At 39.9% G+C, this 17,498-nt stretch overlaps 1 protein-coding gene across 4 annotated transcripts in view; it reads right to left on the bottom strand.

Moving 5' to 3' along the window:
- The window catches only part of mprip (myosin phosphatase Rho interacting protein), a 323,068-nt gene that overhangs the window by 11,821 nt on the left and 293,749 nt on the right, over positions 1 to 17,498 (bottom strand). For all 4 annotated transcript variants that reach the window (XM_055654084.1, XM_055654083.1, XM_055654082.1 and 1 more), the window contains 4 exons: positions 16,285 to 16,402; positions 14,660 to 14,819; positions 7,557 to 7,667; positions 6,888 to 6,974 (listed from right to left, as the gene is read on the bottom strand). In XM_055654084.1, coding sequence (XP_055510059.1) covers positions 6,888 to 6,974; positions 7,557 to 7,667; positions 14,660 to 14,819; positions 16,285 to 16,402 — 476 coding nt within the window. The remainder of the gene's footprint in view (positions 1 to 6,887; positions 6,975 to 7,556; positions 7,668 to 14,659; positions 14,820 to 16,284; positions 16,403 to 17,498) is intronic.

The following is a 17,498-nucleotide window of genomic DNA, read 5'->3' as shown; positions in this document are numbered from 1 at the left end:
CCTAGGTTGATTTTTAGGTTGCCAAATGAAAGTTTAGGTGGCCATTTAAGACGGCTTGCATGACACGTGCGATAATGTGCTCGGACGAAGTACGTAGTTAACAGTCAGAATTATGGTCAATGAAGCATTCACGTATTATTTCTGCTTCAAATAAAGTCACAACCTAAACATATTCCCCAATCAAGGCATGATATATACCACAATGACATGCAGCAAAATTACAATACAGTATCTCATCTCCTTTTACACGTTGCAATGAATGCAATTTCTATTATTTCTTTCCACATCCAAACAAAATTCTGGTTGGATTATTCAGCGTATGATCAACCTCGGTGAGACCAAGTGCAGGCTTGGCGATCGCTTCACACAACACCTACACTCAGTTCGCAATAACCAACCTGATTTCCCAGTGGCTCAGCAGTTCAACTCCCCCTCCTATTCCGAATCTGACCTTTCTGTCCTGGGCCTCCTCCATGGCCAGAGTGAGGCCCAGCACCTCATATTTTGCTTGGGTAGTTTACACCCCAGCAGTATGACCATTGGCTTCTCCAATTTCAGGTAGTCCTTGCATTAACCATATAACCATATAACAATTACAGCACGGAAACAGGCCATCTTGGCCCTACAAGTCCGTGCCGACAACTTTTTTTCCCTTAGTCACACCTGCCTGCACTCATACCATAACCCTCCATTCCCTTCTCATCCATATGCCTATCCAATTTATTTTTAAATGATACCAACGAACTTGCCTCCACCACTTCCACTGGAAGCTCATTCCACACCGCTACCACTCTCTGAGTAAAGAAGTTCCCCCTCATGTTACCCCTAAACTTCTGTCCCTTAATTCTGAAGTCATGTCCTCTTGTTTGAATCTTCCCTATTCTCAAAGGGAAAAGCTTGTCCACATCAACTCTGTCTATCCCTCTCATCATTTTAAAGACCTCTATCAAGTCCCCCCTTAACCTTCTGCGCTCCAGAGAATAAAGACCTAACTTATTCAACCTATCTCTGTAACTTAGTTGTTGAAACCCAGGCAACATTCTAGTAAATCTCCTCTGTACTCTCTCTATTTTGTTGACATCTTTCCTATAATTGGGCGACCAAAATTGTACACTATACTCCAGATTTGGTCTCACCAACACAGACAGTGCCCGAGGACAGGATCGAACACAGATCCCTGGCGTGTGAGGCATCAAGTCCACCAGCTGTGCCACTATATTTAGTTTTCCAACGCACAAAAAATTATACGTTGATAATTTTGGTTACTAAAAAAAAAAACCTATCCATTTTCAGTCTTAAATCTCTAAGTGATGCTATGTCCCCCTTTACAGCTACTGTATGTTTTAATTCAGTTCAAGACTATGGGACAGTACATTGGCCATAAAATTGCTGCCTAAAATTGACAGAGACCCGGAATTGATCCTGAATATGGGTGCTGTCTGTATGGAGTTTGCTCCTTTTCCCTTTGATCGCGTGGGTTTTCTCCGGGTGCTATTGTTTCCTTCCACATTCCAAAGGTGTGCAGGAACCTTTTTCAGACCCAACCCAAAACGTAATATTTTTCTTTTGTCCAAAGATTCTGTCTGACCTGTTGAGTTACTCCAGCTTTTTGTGTCTGTCTTCAGTTTAAATCAGAACTTTATTAATCCCAGGAGGATAATTGTGTGTGTGTGTATAGTTATATATTCATATATAAATATACACTGTTTTGTTTTCTCATTTATAACATTGTTTACAGAGTACTATGTTTAGATATTCTGTTGTGCTGCTGCAAGTAAGGATTTCATTGGGACATGAGGGAATAAAACACTCTTGACTTACGTCGCTAAACTAAAACACTAAACCAGAGGAAATCTAAAGAAGGGTCTCTACCCGAAACGTCACCCAATTTCTTCCATCCAGAGATGCTGGCTGCTCCATGGAGTTCCGCCGCACAATTAAAGCATGGAATAGTCTTCACCCTACTATAGGTGCCCAACCAGAAGCAATAAAATTTAAGGTAGCTCTTTTTTTCCCCAAGAATCATTTTTTGTTTAAGTCCAAGTCAAGAGTCAAGAGAGTTTTATTGTCATGTGTCCCAGATAGGACAATGAAATTCTTGCTTGCTGCAGCACGACAGAATATGTGAACATAATACAGAGCAGGAGATAAAAGTTCACTGTGTCTATATACCGTAGACCTTATATATATATATATACACACAATAAATAAACAGATAAAATGCAATAGGCTGTTATTTTTCAGAGTTTGGTGGTGGTGTTTAAATTCCATTTCGAATATTTTTGGAGGACCAGGAAAGCAAGATGCAAGTTACTCCTGTTATCAGGGAGTTACTCCAGGGAGTTACTCCAGCTCCAGCGAGTGATTCTGCGTTGGTTTTCAGTGGTCGCGGCGAGTGGACAGCAATGGCAGCCAGATCTCCCACCAGATCTCCCACCAAATCGAAGTGGGTCTTTTTCAGATTATCAAGAGCAACAAAAGCTGGTAGTTACTTGATTTCTAATCTTAAACACAGAGCATAAACGTGAAGCCGAATTAATTCTATTTACAATGCTCACTTTAATAGCCCTGACTCTTGTGAATCCAGCCTACGGTCCACACTTACTGTATGCAATAGCTATCCATCTATCCTAATTTTTCTTGGATGTGGTAGGCTGACTGAATGTGGCCAGATGTGGCAAAGAAAGCTCCCTGCTAGACATCCTTAGACATCCCAGTGTCCAAAAGGCTCTGATAGCTGTTGACTGCTGTCAAAGACTATAATACACTTACCTGATTGTCAAAAACATTTAAAAAATGTTCAGATGGATTAGCATAATTACAAAAATATAAAAAATGCAAAATAAGGATGCAATTAAAACAATAGATCATTAAAAACAAATTGAATATGATAAGGTCACTATTTGCCATGACATTGTAGGAACCCATCTTCAGGAAGTCACTGCTCAGCCACTGGTCTCAATGGAGAGTCCAGTGAAGCAGCTGACTGGTAGCCAGTGCTTCCGATGGAAACTCAGTATTAGTTGGCACAATTCTGCCCAATACTCATGGGTGATATTTTATTCAATGACAGTAGGTGGCACTGAATAACAATTAAGTATCCATCTGCTATAATCTGCACTTATGGTTATAAGATTTTCCATGGCTTTCAGGCTAATCTCACTCCAACCATACATTTGCAGCAGATAAATTTATATTTGGCAAGTCTTTTCAGTTTCTGCATTAGGTTACTAAATAAGCCATACTCCCCCACTTAAAACAACAATTATTGGACAATAAATAGTGCAAGAGTTTAGCATTAAACATGGAGGTGATATGATAAAAATATCACAAACAAGCCAAAATAAAGAGCAGTATTAGAATAAGGATGAGACATGCAGGACAGCCAGCCACAGAGGCCTGGCATGGAGGAACATGAAGGAGAACATGGGAAATTTCTGATTTTGATCCAGACTCTAGTAAATTGGGAGGACTCATGAACCAGGTCTCTCATATCTTCACTAACTTATTTTCTGTTGAGGCAGAATCATCTGCTGAACTGTTCAAGAATTAACACACCACCATCGCTCATTGTAGACCTCGGGTACTTAGAAACAATCCAAGAGGAAATTTTCTGCTGCCTGCTGTTAAATATTTTGCTTCTCATATGTTTCAGATGAATGTTTTATGCATTTTCCTACATTTCCATACTACTTCAGTCATGCATAAATTATGTTAAATATTTGTGTATGCTTGAAAAGGAAAATACAGTAAGTTCAGAGTGAACTAAAAATGGAGGCAAGTGCAGTTGGCATTATTACATGCATTCAAAATTGGGGACCTCAGACAAATTTCTCACTCAATTTCTCTTGGCTGCAAAGCTTCTGACCATTATCAATTTTTAACTTAAGTGAATAAAGAAATGAGCAATTGTAAATAAGGGTGAAATTGCAGTTTCAGATGTGACCATAAAGGTTTTGCCCGCTCTGTCAGTTCTACTGATGCTTTATCTCTTGCAACACACAAATCTCAAAATGCATTGTTTTTTTTCAGAATTGTACAGGGAGGTTATCATTGCAGCTGCATTCTGCATTCTAAAGAGGCGCAGGACCCACTAAATACAGTTCTTATGCACGAAAGAGAATCAAGGTGGGCAGTCATGAGTGTAAAAAGCAGCATTCAACGCTCTTAGAATCATACCATTTTTGAAAAAGGTAAATACAGAATTCTTGGGAAGCAAAAATGAAACGGCACAATTTCCAGTCAACTTAGAAACTGACTTCACCATTACAAACCTCTGCACTTCTGAATCCAGCATAAAATCCACAATTCAAGAGCTTATATTTAAGTGCCGAGAAATCCACATGGAGGTCGCCTGGGGCTGTCCGTGATGATGCAAAATTCTCAAGCTTTCTCGAAGCCTATATCTGCACAAACTCCCTCTCAGTGATTAAAATTCCTTTGTGTGATTTTGTGCATTTCTCACATTATATGTAAATTAATGCAGTTTCTATCTCAACTTAAATAGAATTGAGAGATGCAATGTTCTTCCTATTTCAGTATCTTTGATCAATAATAATCATAATAATGCAATCCAATGATTTTGTAATGTTCTTAACGCGAAACACCTTGTGAGAAAATGAAGAGTGTGATTTTTACCTTAGGCAAATTTTTATCTCTGCAAGCTCCGTTTCTCCTGCCCTAGCATCCATGTAAAATAAAATATTAAGGCTCCAAAGGCCTCCTCAGAATAGCAACTACACACATCAGTTGAATAAAAACAACCAATAAGGATTTTGCCTTTTCTTTCACTTAAACTGCACATTGAAAGGCTACTATTTTTATATAATTACACAAATGTTTTGAACAATGCAAACAAATTTACTACACACATTCATTAAAAATAATGACGGGATTGATATGCATATCAGATGTCACAAATTTCTTTTCTGATCTGTACTGAATGAATCAATCTCAGCTGTGGTAGCATCTGGAATATGGTCACAGTGCTTTCTGGGGGGAGGGCAAAATAAGTGAACCAACACGTGACTGATCTCCACGGAGTGTAGCTGGAAGTGTGAGGGCGTGTGGATATCACAGGAAGGGATGGTGTCGATTATCTACATTGCTCTCCATAGTTGAATAGTCTGCTTGTATTCACCATCTAGATCGGCATTTGATCAGTCAACAAAGGAGAGTAAAGAAGTTGGGGGTTTATCATTACCTAACTTTATATATTACTACTGGGCAGTGCATATTAAGAACATAATATACTGGCTGGATAGTTCCACTCAGCAGTTGGAGTGGATAAGAATGGAGAAAGAGGAGTGCTATCCGCACGATATAGGAACGATCCTGCTCTCACCGATAAAATTGAATAGTATAATATATAAGAAGAACCCAATTATTCACAATATAATAAGAATTTGGAAACAAATAAAAGTATCCTTGAAATTAAATAATTTATCAGTACTAACTCCACTATTGAACAACCCCGCATTCAAACCTTCTCTCATTGACAACACATATCAACAATGGGATAGACTGGGGATTAGGAAAGTAGGGGACATGTATGAAGTGGGCAAACTGTTATCATTTCAACAATTAAAATTAAAATTTAAATTGAAGGATAATCAATATTTTAAATATATACAGGTATGTGACTTTATGAAGAAATATACACATAGATTTCAAACTATATTTTTAGATCCTTTAGAAGAAGCAATGAATATTAAGGCTGATTCACAAAAATGAATATCATACTTTTATAATAATATATTAAATAGAGAATCACCCTCAACAGAAGCATTAAGGGAAGATTGGGAACAAGAGTTAATGATAAAGATCTCGAAGGATAGATGGGAAAAGTATTTGATGAATACACATAACTGTTCTATTAATGCAAGACATAATTTAATTCAATTCAAATTATTACATAGACTATATTATTCAAAAACGAGGTTGAATAAATTTTATCCAAACGTCTCTCCCAGATGCGATAAATGTTTGTTTCAAAACGCTAATATAACACACTCATTTGCTGGATGTACAAAGTTGAATAAATTTTGGAGTGATATATTTGATATATTTACAAAGATTTTCAAGTCAAGAATAGAACCTAAAACGGAATGGATTATATTTGGAATAATAGGAGAAGATACCAATTTAAATAAAGATCAAAATGTTTTTTTTAATTATGGGTTAATAATTGGAAAGAAATTGATACTTAAATTTTGGAAAAATACAACCACACCAACTGTTAAAATGTGGATTAGGAATATGATGGACATAGCACGCCTTGAAGAAATGAGACTCCGACTAATAGATAAATATGACCAATTCTCAAAGAGTTGGTCTCCTTTCATCGACTTTTTGGAATCATGTGATGCAGCGGTGCCATAAGGATTGCTGATTTCAGTTCATGACGCGGATAGAGTTACATCTCCGAATACAGATTTGAAAAATTCTCTTTTAAGGGGCCTTCTCTTCTATTTCTACTTTCCACTTTCTCTCTTCCTTTTTTTATTTTTTATATACACACTTCACGTTTTTCTACTCTCTACCATCTATTTTTCCACTTTTTCCCCTTTCTATTGTTTTCTTTTTCTTGTTCTGCTTACTTCCTTCGTATAACATAAAACTAGAGGTTGTACATAGAATGGATTACGGTATTACATAGTTGGCACCTAAAATTAGGTGCCACTGTACTGTTTTGTGCTGTATTAACTTCTTATAAAATAAACAAAAAAACAAAAAAACAAAACAAAGGAGAGATGATATTTGGACTTCATGACAGTCCACTTCAGGACAGCAGAAAATAAAGAGGATGAAATAATGTCAGCACCATTTACCGTAACAAACAGTAAAAAAGCTTCCATCGAGAATTGGTATAGTGAGGAACTACTTACACGTTGAGCAGTTTGCAGTTCATCTTTCAGTGAATTAATTTCTTGTTTTAAATACTGTATTTCTGATTCCTTGATCCTCAGCAATACCTGAGTAGAATGGACATAAATGCATTAAATATCAGAATATGTTGGTATAACCTACAAAACAAATTGTTGAATGCCTTTACTATTGAGAAGGCATTGTTCTAAATATGCATTGGGGTTTAATATTTCTTATTTCGTACCAGATTACAAGAACAAAGAAAGAAACTGTATCCTTTCTTTACTATAATGTGGACTACACCTGTCATTGTAATCAATGAAATTCTATCTTGATGACTTACTTTGAAATGTTTTAAAATTTTATTTTCTCAAGACTGTTGTTCACATTACATAGATTGAATATGTTTTCACTGCTGTGCACATTTAATCAAAGCCTGGTTTCAAAAGTCTATTTCTATATTTAAATTTGGATTAATTATTTTGATGTTTACATCATGACAACCTGTACATGTTCTCCAAACTCTCCAACATAAATTATTTTATTGTTCAACTGATTGCTCACTTCATCCATGCATGTCCAACACTTCCAATCTGGTTCTATACCATCTGATTGGTTATAAGTTCAGTCGGGTACAATCAATTTTTTAACCAGGAACAAACAGAGGATAAGCCTACAACTGGCGTTACCTCTAATTCATATACTTCTTTGCCTTGAGATAGAGCAGGAGCATCCCCATTATCACTGGTCATCATTGTTCTCAGTCGTGTTATCTCTGTAGCCAAACGATTATTCAGCTCCTATTAGGAACAATAGAGTTCAATAAAAATCACAAGAGTGAATGCTTATTATTTTTAGACAATGTTTCATCAGTCAAAACATTAAGAGGGTTGTTGGATGGGGGAAGCAGTGGAGCGGGAGAGTAGGGAGAGGTAGTAGGCAGGGGTAGAGAGAGGAGGGACAGAGGCAATGAGAAAAGAAATGGAGGATGTCGAACGAGATATGGGAAAGGGAGAGAAGAGAAAAAGAGTTATATTGTGCAAATATCGACATAAGGGACTATAGGTGCTAGTTTACACAAAAAGCCACAAAGTGTTGGAGTAACTCTGCTGGTCAGGCAGCATCTCTGCTGGTCAGGGAGCCGTTGGTGAGAGGGGAGGAGTACCTGCGCTGTAAGTATAAAATACACCGCGGGGCTTGTTTTCACAGAGGCCCAGGGAGCCGTTGGTGAGAGGAGGAGTACCTGCGACCAAATCGCCAACGTTCCAGAGAAGGAGTCTGGGGGAAGCCTCTGATTGGTTTACATTTTTACATTTCTGCCTTTAGGTTAAGGATTCTGGGAGTTAAGGATTCTGGGAGTTAAGGGTACAGTATTTATTAGTAAAGTTTAACGGATAAAGTTTTGTGTTTTTTTAAATATTTAATATAGTTAAATTGGGAGTAGGATATGTCGGTGGAGATTGGCCCCGTGGTCTACTCAGCCTGCAATATGTGGGAGATCAGGGATATGGTCGGTGTCCCTGGTGACTACGTTTGCAGGAAGTGTGTCCAGCTGCAGCTCCTGGCAGACCGCATTGAACGATTGGAACTGCGGCTGGATTCATACTGGAGCATCCACGATGCTGAGAAAGTCGTGGACAGCACGTACAGTGAGTTGGTCACACCACAGGTAAAAGGTAAGAGGACAGAAAGGGAACGGGTGGCCAATAGCCAGCAAAGCAGTAGGCAGGTAGTGCAGGAGTCCCCTGCGGTCATCTCCCTCCTAAACAGGTATACCATTTTGGATACTGTTGAGGGAGATTGCTCATCAGGGGAATGCAGCAGCAGCCAAGTTCATGGCACCATGGGTGGCTCTGCGGCACATGAGGGGGGGGGGGGGGGAAAGAGTGGAAGGGCAATAGTAATAGGGGATTCAATTGTCAGGGGAATAGATAGGCGTTTCTGCGGCCGCAAACGAGACTCCAGGATGGTATGTTGCCTCCCTGGTGCAAGGGTCAGGGATGTCACTGAACGGCTGCAGAACATTCTGGAGGGGGAGGGTGAACAGCCAGTTGTCGTGGTGTATATTGGCACCAACGATATAGGTAAAAAAAGGGATGAGGTCCTACGGGATGAATTTAGGGAGCTAGGAGATAAGCTTAAAAGTAGGACCTCAAAGGTAATAATCTCTGGATTACTACCAGTACCACGGGCCAGTCAGAGCAGAAATAGGAGGATATTGCAGATGAATACGTGGCTTGAAAAATGGTGCAAGGGGGAGGGATTCAAATTTTTAGGGCATTGGAACCAGTTCTGGGGGAGGTGGGACCAGTACAAACAGGACGGTCTGCACCTGGGCTGGAATGGAACCAATGTCCTTGGGGGAGTGTTTGCTAGTGCTGTCGGGGAGGATTTAAACTAATGTGGCAGGGGGATGGGTACAAGAGCAGAGAGGCAGGGGGGGCGTAAAATGAAGGTAGAAGCAATAGGTAGCAAGGTGAAAAGTAAAAATGGCAGGCAGACAAAACCAGGGCAGAAATCAAAAAGGGCCACTTTTCAACATAATTGTATAAGGGGTAAGAGCGTTGTAAAAACAAGCCTGAAGGCTTTGTGTCTCAATGCAAGGAGTATTCGTAATAAGGTGGATGAGTTGAAGGTGCAGATAGCCATTAATGATTATGATATAGTTGGGATCACGGAGACATGGCTCCAGGGTGACCAAGGCTGGGAGCTGAACATCCAGGGATATTCAATATTCAGGAGGGATAGAGAGAAAGGAAAAGGAGGTGGGGTAGTGTTGCTGGTTAGAGAGGAGATTAACGCAATGGAAAGGAAGGACATTAGTTTGGAGGATGTGGAATCGGTATGGGTAGAGCTGCGAAACACTAAGGGGCAGAGAACGCTGGTGGGTGTTGTGTACAGGCCACCTAACAGTAGTAGTGAAGTTGGAGATGGTATCAAACAGGAAATTAGAAATGCTTGCGACAAAGGCAAAGCAGTTATAATGGGTGACTACAATCTACATATAGATTGGGTGAATCAAATTGGCAGGGGTGCTGAGGAAGAGGATTTCTCGGAATGTATGCGGGATAGTTATCTAAATCAACATGTAGAGGAACCAACGAGAGAGCTGGCTATTTTAGACTGGGTATTGAGTAATGAGGAAGGGTTAGTTAGTAGTCTTGTTGTGCGTGGCCCCTTGGGCAAGAGTGACCATAATATGGTTGAGTTCTTCATTAGGATGCAGAGTGACATTGTTAATTCAAAAACAATGGTTTTGAACTTAAAGAAAGGTAACTTTGAGGGTATGAGACGTGAATTGGCCAAGATTGACTGGCAATTAATTCTAAAAGGGTTGACGGTGGATATGCAATGGAAGGCATTTAAAGACTGCATGGATGAACTACAAAAATTGTTCATCCCAGTTTGGCAAAAGAATAAATCAGGGAAGGTAGTGCATCCGTGGATAACAAGGGAAATCAGGGATAGTATCAAAGCAAAGGATGATGCGTACAAACTAGCCAGAAAAAGCAGCATACCGGAGGACTGGGAGAAATTCAGAGACCAGCAGAGGAGGACGAAGGGCTTAATTAGGAAAGGAAAAATGGATTATGAAAGAAAACTGGCAGGGAACATAAAAACTGACTGCAAAAGTTTTTATAGATATGTGAAAAGAAAGAGATTAGTTAAAACAAATGTAGGTCCCTTGCAGTCAGAAACAGGTGAGTTGATCATGGGGAACAAGGATATGGCGGACCAATTGAATAACTACTTTGGTTCCGTCTTCACTAAGGAAGACATAAATAATCTGCCGGAAATAGCAGGGGCCCGCGGGTCAAAGGAGTTGGAGGAATTGAGTGAAATCCAGGTTAGTCGGGAAGTGGTGTTGGGTAAATTGAATGGATTAAAGGCCGATAAATCCCCAGGGCCAGATAGGCTGCATCCCAGAGTACTTAAGGAAGTAGCTCCAGAAATAGTGGATGCATTAGTAATAATCTTTCAAAACTCTTTAGATTCTGGAGTAGTTCCAGAGGATTGGCGGGTAGCAAACGTAACCCCACTTTTTAAGAAGGGAGGGAGAGAGAAAACGGGGAATTACAGACCAGCTAGTCTAACATCGGTAGTGGGGAAACTGCTAGAGTCAGTTATTAAAGATGGGATAGCAGCACATTTGGAAAGTCGTGAAATCATTGGACAAAGTCAGCATGGATTTACGAAAGGTAAATCATGTCTGACGAATCTTATAGAATTTTTCGAGGATGTAACTAGTAGCGTGGATAGGGGAGAACCAGTGGATGTGGTGTATCTGGACTTCCAGAAGGCTTTCGACAAGGTCCCACATAAGAGATTAGTATACAAACTTAAAGCACACGGCATTGGGGGTTCGGTATTGATGTGGATAGAGAACTGGCTGGCAAACAGGAAGCAAAGAGTAGGAGTAAACGGGTCCTTTTCACAATGGCAGGCAGTGACTAGTGGGGTACCGCAAGGCTCAGTACTGGGACCCCAGCTATTTACAATATATATTAATGATCTGGATGAGGGAATTGAAGGCAATATCTCCAAGTTTGCGGATGACACTAAGCTGGGGGGCAGTGTTAGGTGTGAGGAGGATGCTAGGAGACTGCAAGGTGACTTGGATAGGCTGGGTGAGTGGGCAAATGTTTGGCAGATGCAGTATCATGTGGATAAATGTGAGGTTATCCATTTTGGTGGCAAAAACGGGAAAGCAGACTATTATCTAAATGGTGGCCGATTGGGAAAGGGGGAGATGCAGCGAGACCTGGGTGTCATGGTACACCAGTCATTGAAGGTAGGCATGCAGGTGCAGCAGGCAGTAAAGAAAGCGAGTGGTATGTTGGCTTTCATAGCAAGAGGATTTGAGTATAGAAGCAGGGAGGTTCTACTGCAGTTGTACAGGGTCTTGGTGAGACCACACCTGGAGTATTGCGTGCAGTTTTGGTCTCCAAATCTGAGGAAGGACATTATTGCCATAGAGGGAGTGCAGAGAAGGTTCACCGGACTGATTCCTGGGATGTCAGGACTGTCTTATGAAGAAAGACTGATAGACTTGGTTTATACTCTCTAGAATTTAGGAGATTGAGAGGGGATCTTATAGAAACTTACAAAATTCTTAAGGGGTTGGACAGGCTAGATGCAGGAAGATTGTTCCCGATGTTGGGGAAGTCCAGGACAAGGGTCACAGCTTAAGGATAAGGGGGAAATCCTTTAAAACCGAGATGAGGAGAACCTTTTTCACACACAGAGTGGTGAATCTCTGGAACTCTCTGCCACAGAGGGTAGTTGAGGCCAGTTCATTGGCTATATTTAAGAGGGAGTTACATGTGGCCCTTGTGGCCAAAGGGATCTGTGGGTATGGAGAGGCAGGTACGGGATACTGAGTTGGATGATCAGCCATGATCATATTGAATGGCGGTGCAGGCTCGAAGGGCCGAATGGCCTACTCCTGCACCTAATTTCTATGTTCTATGTTTCTATCTCTGAAGTACATGAATAGGCCATGTTTCAGGTCGAGACCCTTCTGCAGACAAATTTTAGTGTGGGATGGGGGAGAAAGCTGGAAGAGAGGTGGGGTAGAACAAAGACAGGCAACTGATAGTGGATGCAGGTGAGAGAGGGGTTTGATTGGCATATGATTGGATAAAGGCCAGAGATTAAACCTACCAGACATGCTATCCATCATTCCACAAATGTGCAATTACTTTTTCTGAGTACAGGAGGAATGGACCGACCTTCTCTAAGATGTGACCTTCTCTAAGATATGAGATTAGATCTTAGGTAGTGTGCTTTTAAGGACAGGCTTCATTTTTGGCCTGACAGAATTAAGGGACAGAAGTTTAGGGGTAACATGAGGGGGAACTTCTTTACTCAGAGAGTGGTAGAGGTGTGGAATGAGCTTCCAGTGGAAGTGGTGGAGGCAGGTTCGTTGGTATCATTTAAAAATAAATTGGATAGGCATATGGATGAGAAGGGAATGGAGGGTTATGGTATGAGTGCAGGCAGGTGGGACTAAGGGGAAAAAAACATTTGTTCGGCATGGACTTGTAGGGCCGAGATGGCCTGTTTCTGTGCTGTAATTGTTATATGGTTATATGGAGATGGCCTGTTTCCGTGCTGTAATTGTTATATGGTTATATGGTTATAAAAGGTTTTGAAATTTTTACTTATAACTGATATTCATATACATTTTAAATTAGTCAAGCGTTTCAAATAAGAGATAATTAAAACATAATTAGGAACATCTTAAAATACTTAGATAATTAAAATTAGTATTTTATCTTTTCCCTAGGGTTAATGAACCCATTCAAATGTGAAACTGCGAGCAATAAGCTCGCTATGTTAGCTCAATTTAGCCACTGAAGAAATAGGTTGGAATGACTTCCAGAATGCATATGACAACGTTAAGATACTGTTAAACATAAGTGAAAGGTCAACGAATCAAAGGCGAAGTTGGATGAATCATGGCTCATGTGCAGATCTTCAAATTGCCAGGGTGTAATTAATAGTGTCCTGTTATCATCCATGTTGGGGCTACAACTTTTACCTGATTTAACGTAAATGACTGAAGAGAAAATAGTTTATTAAAAATGATGTAAATAGACAAAACTGTGGGCATATAGAATGAAGCATAAGATTACCAAGTTACATTAATAAATCGTGAACAAAAAAACTACAGTGGGAAACTGATTTCAATGCTGGGATTTATAGATTTATGCAGTTTGGACCTAAAAAGAAATGAACAATGTACTTGTTCAATGTTGCAAGATCAGAAGCTGCAGAGGTCTAAAGAAAACTGGCATACATAGATCATTAAAACATCATGGACGGATGTATTAAATAGGCAATAAGAAATTAGAATACCGCCTATAAAAAACTGAAATTTATTTATTTAGTAGAGCTTTAGGAGAGTTTCCCCTCCCCTCTCCCTACTCACCATCAACAACACCACAGTCACATCTGTGGAGTCATTTAAGTTCCTTGGGACATCATCTCCAGGGACCTAAAATAGGAGGCCACCATCAACTCCACAGTCAAAAAGGCCCAACAGAGGATGTACTTCCTGCAGCAGCTGAGAACACACAATCTGCCACAGGCAATGATGATCCAGTTTTATACTGCCATCATAGAGTGTCCTCACTTTCTCCATCATGGTCTGGTTTGGCTCAGCCACCAAGCATGACATCCGGAGGTTGCAGTGCATTGTTCGATCAGCCGAGAAGGTTGTTGGCTGGAACCTTCCCCCCATTGCGAACTGTACACTGCAAGGGCCAGGAAGCGAGCAGGTAAGATCATCTCTGACCACTTCCACCCTGGCCACAAACTCTTTGAAGTACATCCCTCCGGGCTGTCAAAGCCGCCTCAGCCAGACATAAAAAATGTTTTACCATCAGTAGCTCTACTCAACAGCCAAAAGTCTGTAGCCTCCTTTTGCTCTGGTATTTTATTTTATTCTTCACGTTTAAATTTTAATGTTTTATTTTTAATTGTCTACTGTATATCGTGTTGTTATCCTTGCGAGCAAAGAAGGCCTTGTATATAGGCCTTGGCTAAAATTTATTCAATTCAATTCACAGCAAAACAAAATCTTGATTTGATAATAACTAGAGAACTGAGCAATTTAATTCTCCTTTTCAAGAATTGATTGTTCCTCTTTGTAGATGTGCTGGCCGTAGAGGAAGTGTGACGCCATATTTGTACACTTTTACACCCTTTATCCATTATGTCAGCAATAAAGTGGCATATTGTTCTTTTATATTTGCAGCATTACGGGATAGGTTAAGACACATCATACCTGGTTATGTGCATTTAGTTCTTGGTTTTCACGTTGGCATTGTCTCAATGCCTGTCGCTCTGCTTCCAAGGCCTGAGCTAGGTGGGCGTTTTCAAGACACTTCTGGGAGTACTGTTCAGAAAGGACTTCAATTTCTCGATGCAACGATGCCAACTCCTCACTGTTAAAACAAATTTTAAAGAATTTATTGCTCCTGATCCGTTAATTAGAAATTCAATCTTTAACCTTTTAATCAGTTACATTTTATTGTTGAGACTACATTCTGCATCAATGGCAATTAATCTGATGAGTGGGAATCCTTTCTTTTTAGTCCAATAAAATGCCTCAAAGGTTAGCTTATGTAGTTGGAAAAATGGTATGGGGAGTGGGTTTGGGTAGGGCAGCTGGAAGCGAAAACTTTTTCTGAAACATGAATGTCAGATGAGCTTTCCTCAAAAGTAACTTGAGTAATAATATTGGCGAATGTATAGGTGTCAAACTGGATTTCATTGTTCTTCTGATTGCTGGGTGGAGATTTGATTTGAGGTTACAGAGACTGGCATAATATGAATTTTCAATGGAGATTTTCCCCCATTTCCCCATTGTTCACTTAAATATGATCAACATGCACTGTAGAATAGATAATCACTTAACACAAAAACATTCAATGTTAGTGGATTTTATTGGATTGGGTGCATAGCAAAGGATTAGTTATGGTGGTGACACAAGAGACCGCAGATACTGGAATCTGGGCAAAACACAAACTGCTGAAGAATGCAGGTGGAGGCAAAGGGATATTGATGTTTTGGGTCAAAACCCAGCATCGGTCCTGGACTATTCAGTTATCACCAGTTATGAAAGAAACTGAATAGACATCATCTTTTTCTGAGGCAGTTCTTTTGGATCAAGGGTCATGTAATTGGTTGGTTTTGTGGATTTTGATGTAGGAACTGTATTCTACTCTTCCACAGATGGGGCAGATGATATACAGGTAGAAGTTTGTGAGGTGGCCTGCATCTGTTGACATTTATACAGGGCTTCTATGTGCTCCTAATGCATGATCATAAGGTTCTCATTGCCACAGTGAAAGCTTGTTCTCTTTGCCACAGTGAAAGCATCTGCTGCAGAGATGGGCCAGACATTTTAAATTTATGATTCAAACGTGCATTCTAACCATTCAAATGGATTAATAACTTATTCTGAGGGCAGAGGTAGTATTAAGCAATTGTCTTTCCCACCCACTTTGTGGGGAATCGTCTGGTTCTTGTCTTTTACTATGTTGCGATGAGAACCAATGACTTTCAATCATGATAAGGACAATTAAGAGTTGCATAACTATAATCAGAGGTTTGGCATGGGTTAAAACGTATCCCATCAACTGATTGTGAGGGGCCACAGCTTTTTTTCTTTTATTTGGCATAAGTAATATTTTCTTAGACTAAGACATTGTTAAACAGTGCACCACAAATAGCCAGGTAATAAAAACAAGTTTGTTTATACTGTTTATGAAATACAGTACTACTTCTGAGATCATCAAGAATGAAAATGCCTATAAATGGGTAACCTACAGAAAATGACTCAACCAAAACAATAGGCAAGGTTTGAGTGTGGACTGCATTAGTCAAAACCATTCATCTTGTACTTACTCGTGCTGTTTGCATATTTCATCAAGGTCTGAATTTACACTACTGTTTTGAGATTTCCGTATTCGTTCGAGTTCACGGTCAAGTTCCACGCGGTGTGCATTCTTCATCGCTTCAATGGCTATTTAAAAAATAAATCAATTTCAAAATTGCAAGCCAAAAAAAATCAAGAAGAGAGAATACCAAAAGGTTCAAAAAAAAAATTAGCTCCTTTTCACTGCTTTTCCTAGAGATGGCAGCAATCTGCCTAATATTAGCAGAGTGGTAACATTCTATCACCTGACCCCTCTTACCATTATGTCATACAGCATGAAAACAGGCCCTTCGGCTCATCGAGTCAGCACTGATAATTAAGCACTTACTTACATCAATCTACAAATATTGTAAAAAAATTCAAAACTTAAATTCTTTCAATACATTTTAATACAACTATTTTTAAATCACACATTTTTGATTTTATTATATATACAGATTAGGTTTATTATTGTCATTTGTATCATGATAAGAGTGATTTTGTTTGCATGCTATCTAATCAAACAGATAACACGATACCCAAATACAATCAAGCCCTACAACTAGTGAAAAGTGAAAGAGCAAAGATAACGATACCAGAGTGCAGAATATGATTCTCAGCATTTTGGAACAACATTTCCAGACAAAAAAAAGTCCAATGTCTGCAATAAGGTAGGTTGGAGAACTAGGACTGCAGCCTAGTTTATGGAAGGACCATTCAGAAATCTGATAACAGAGGGGTAGACGCTATATCTGGTGGTATGTTCTTTCAAGCTTTTGTATCTTTTGACCGACAGGAGAAGAAAGAGAATGACTGGGGTGAAAAAGGTCCTTGATTGTATTGGCTGCTTTCCCAAGCAGTGTGAAGTGTTGATGGAGTTGATGGGAAGTCTGGGTCTGTGTGATAGACTCAGTGCTCACAACTCACAAATTTCTCGCAGAGCTGTTCCCAATCCAAGCTATAACGCAACCCGACAGTGCAGCTGTGAAAAGATTGTATGTGTCACTGGAAACATGCCAAATTTCCTCAGTCTCATGAGGAAGTGGAGGCATTGGTGTGCTCTTTTAGCTACTGCTTCAATGTGTTTGGTTCATGACATATTGTTGGTAATATTTACACCTAGGAACTTGAAGCTCTGAACCATTTCCACTTCAGCACCGTTCCTTTACCCTGACACCCTGAGCTCTCTGTCTCCTTCCTGTAT

Source organism: Leucoraja erinacea, chromosome 23 (genome assembly GCF_028641065.1).
Source record: "Leucoraja erinacea ecotype New England chromosome 23, Leri_hhj_1, whole genome shotgun sequence".
Lineage (NCBI taxonomy): Eukaryota > Metazoa > Chordata > Chondrichthyes > Rajiformes > Rajidae > Leucoraja > Leucoraja erinaceus.
The sequence above is the reverse complement of the archived record's forward strand: the minus strand, read 5'-3'. Positions and strand labels throughout refer to the sequence as shown.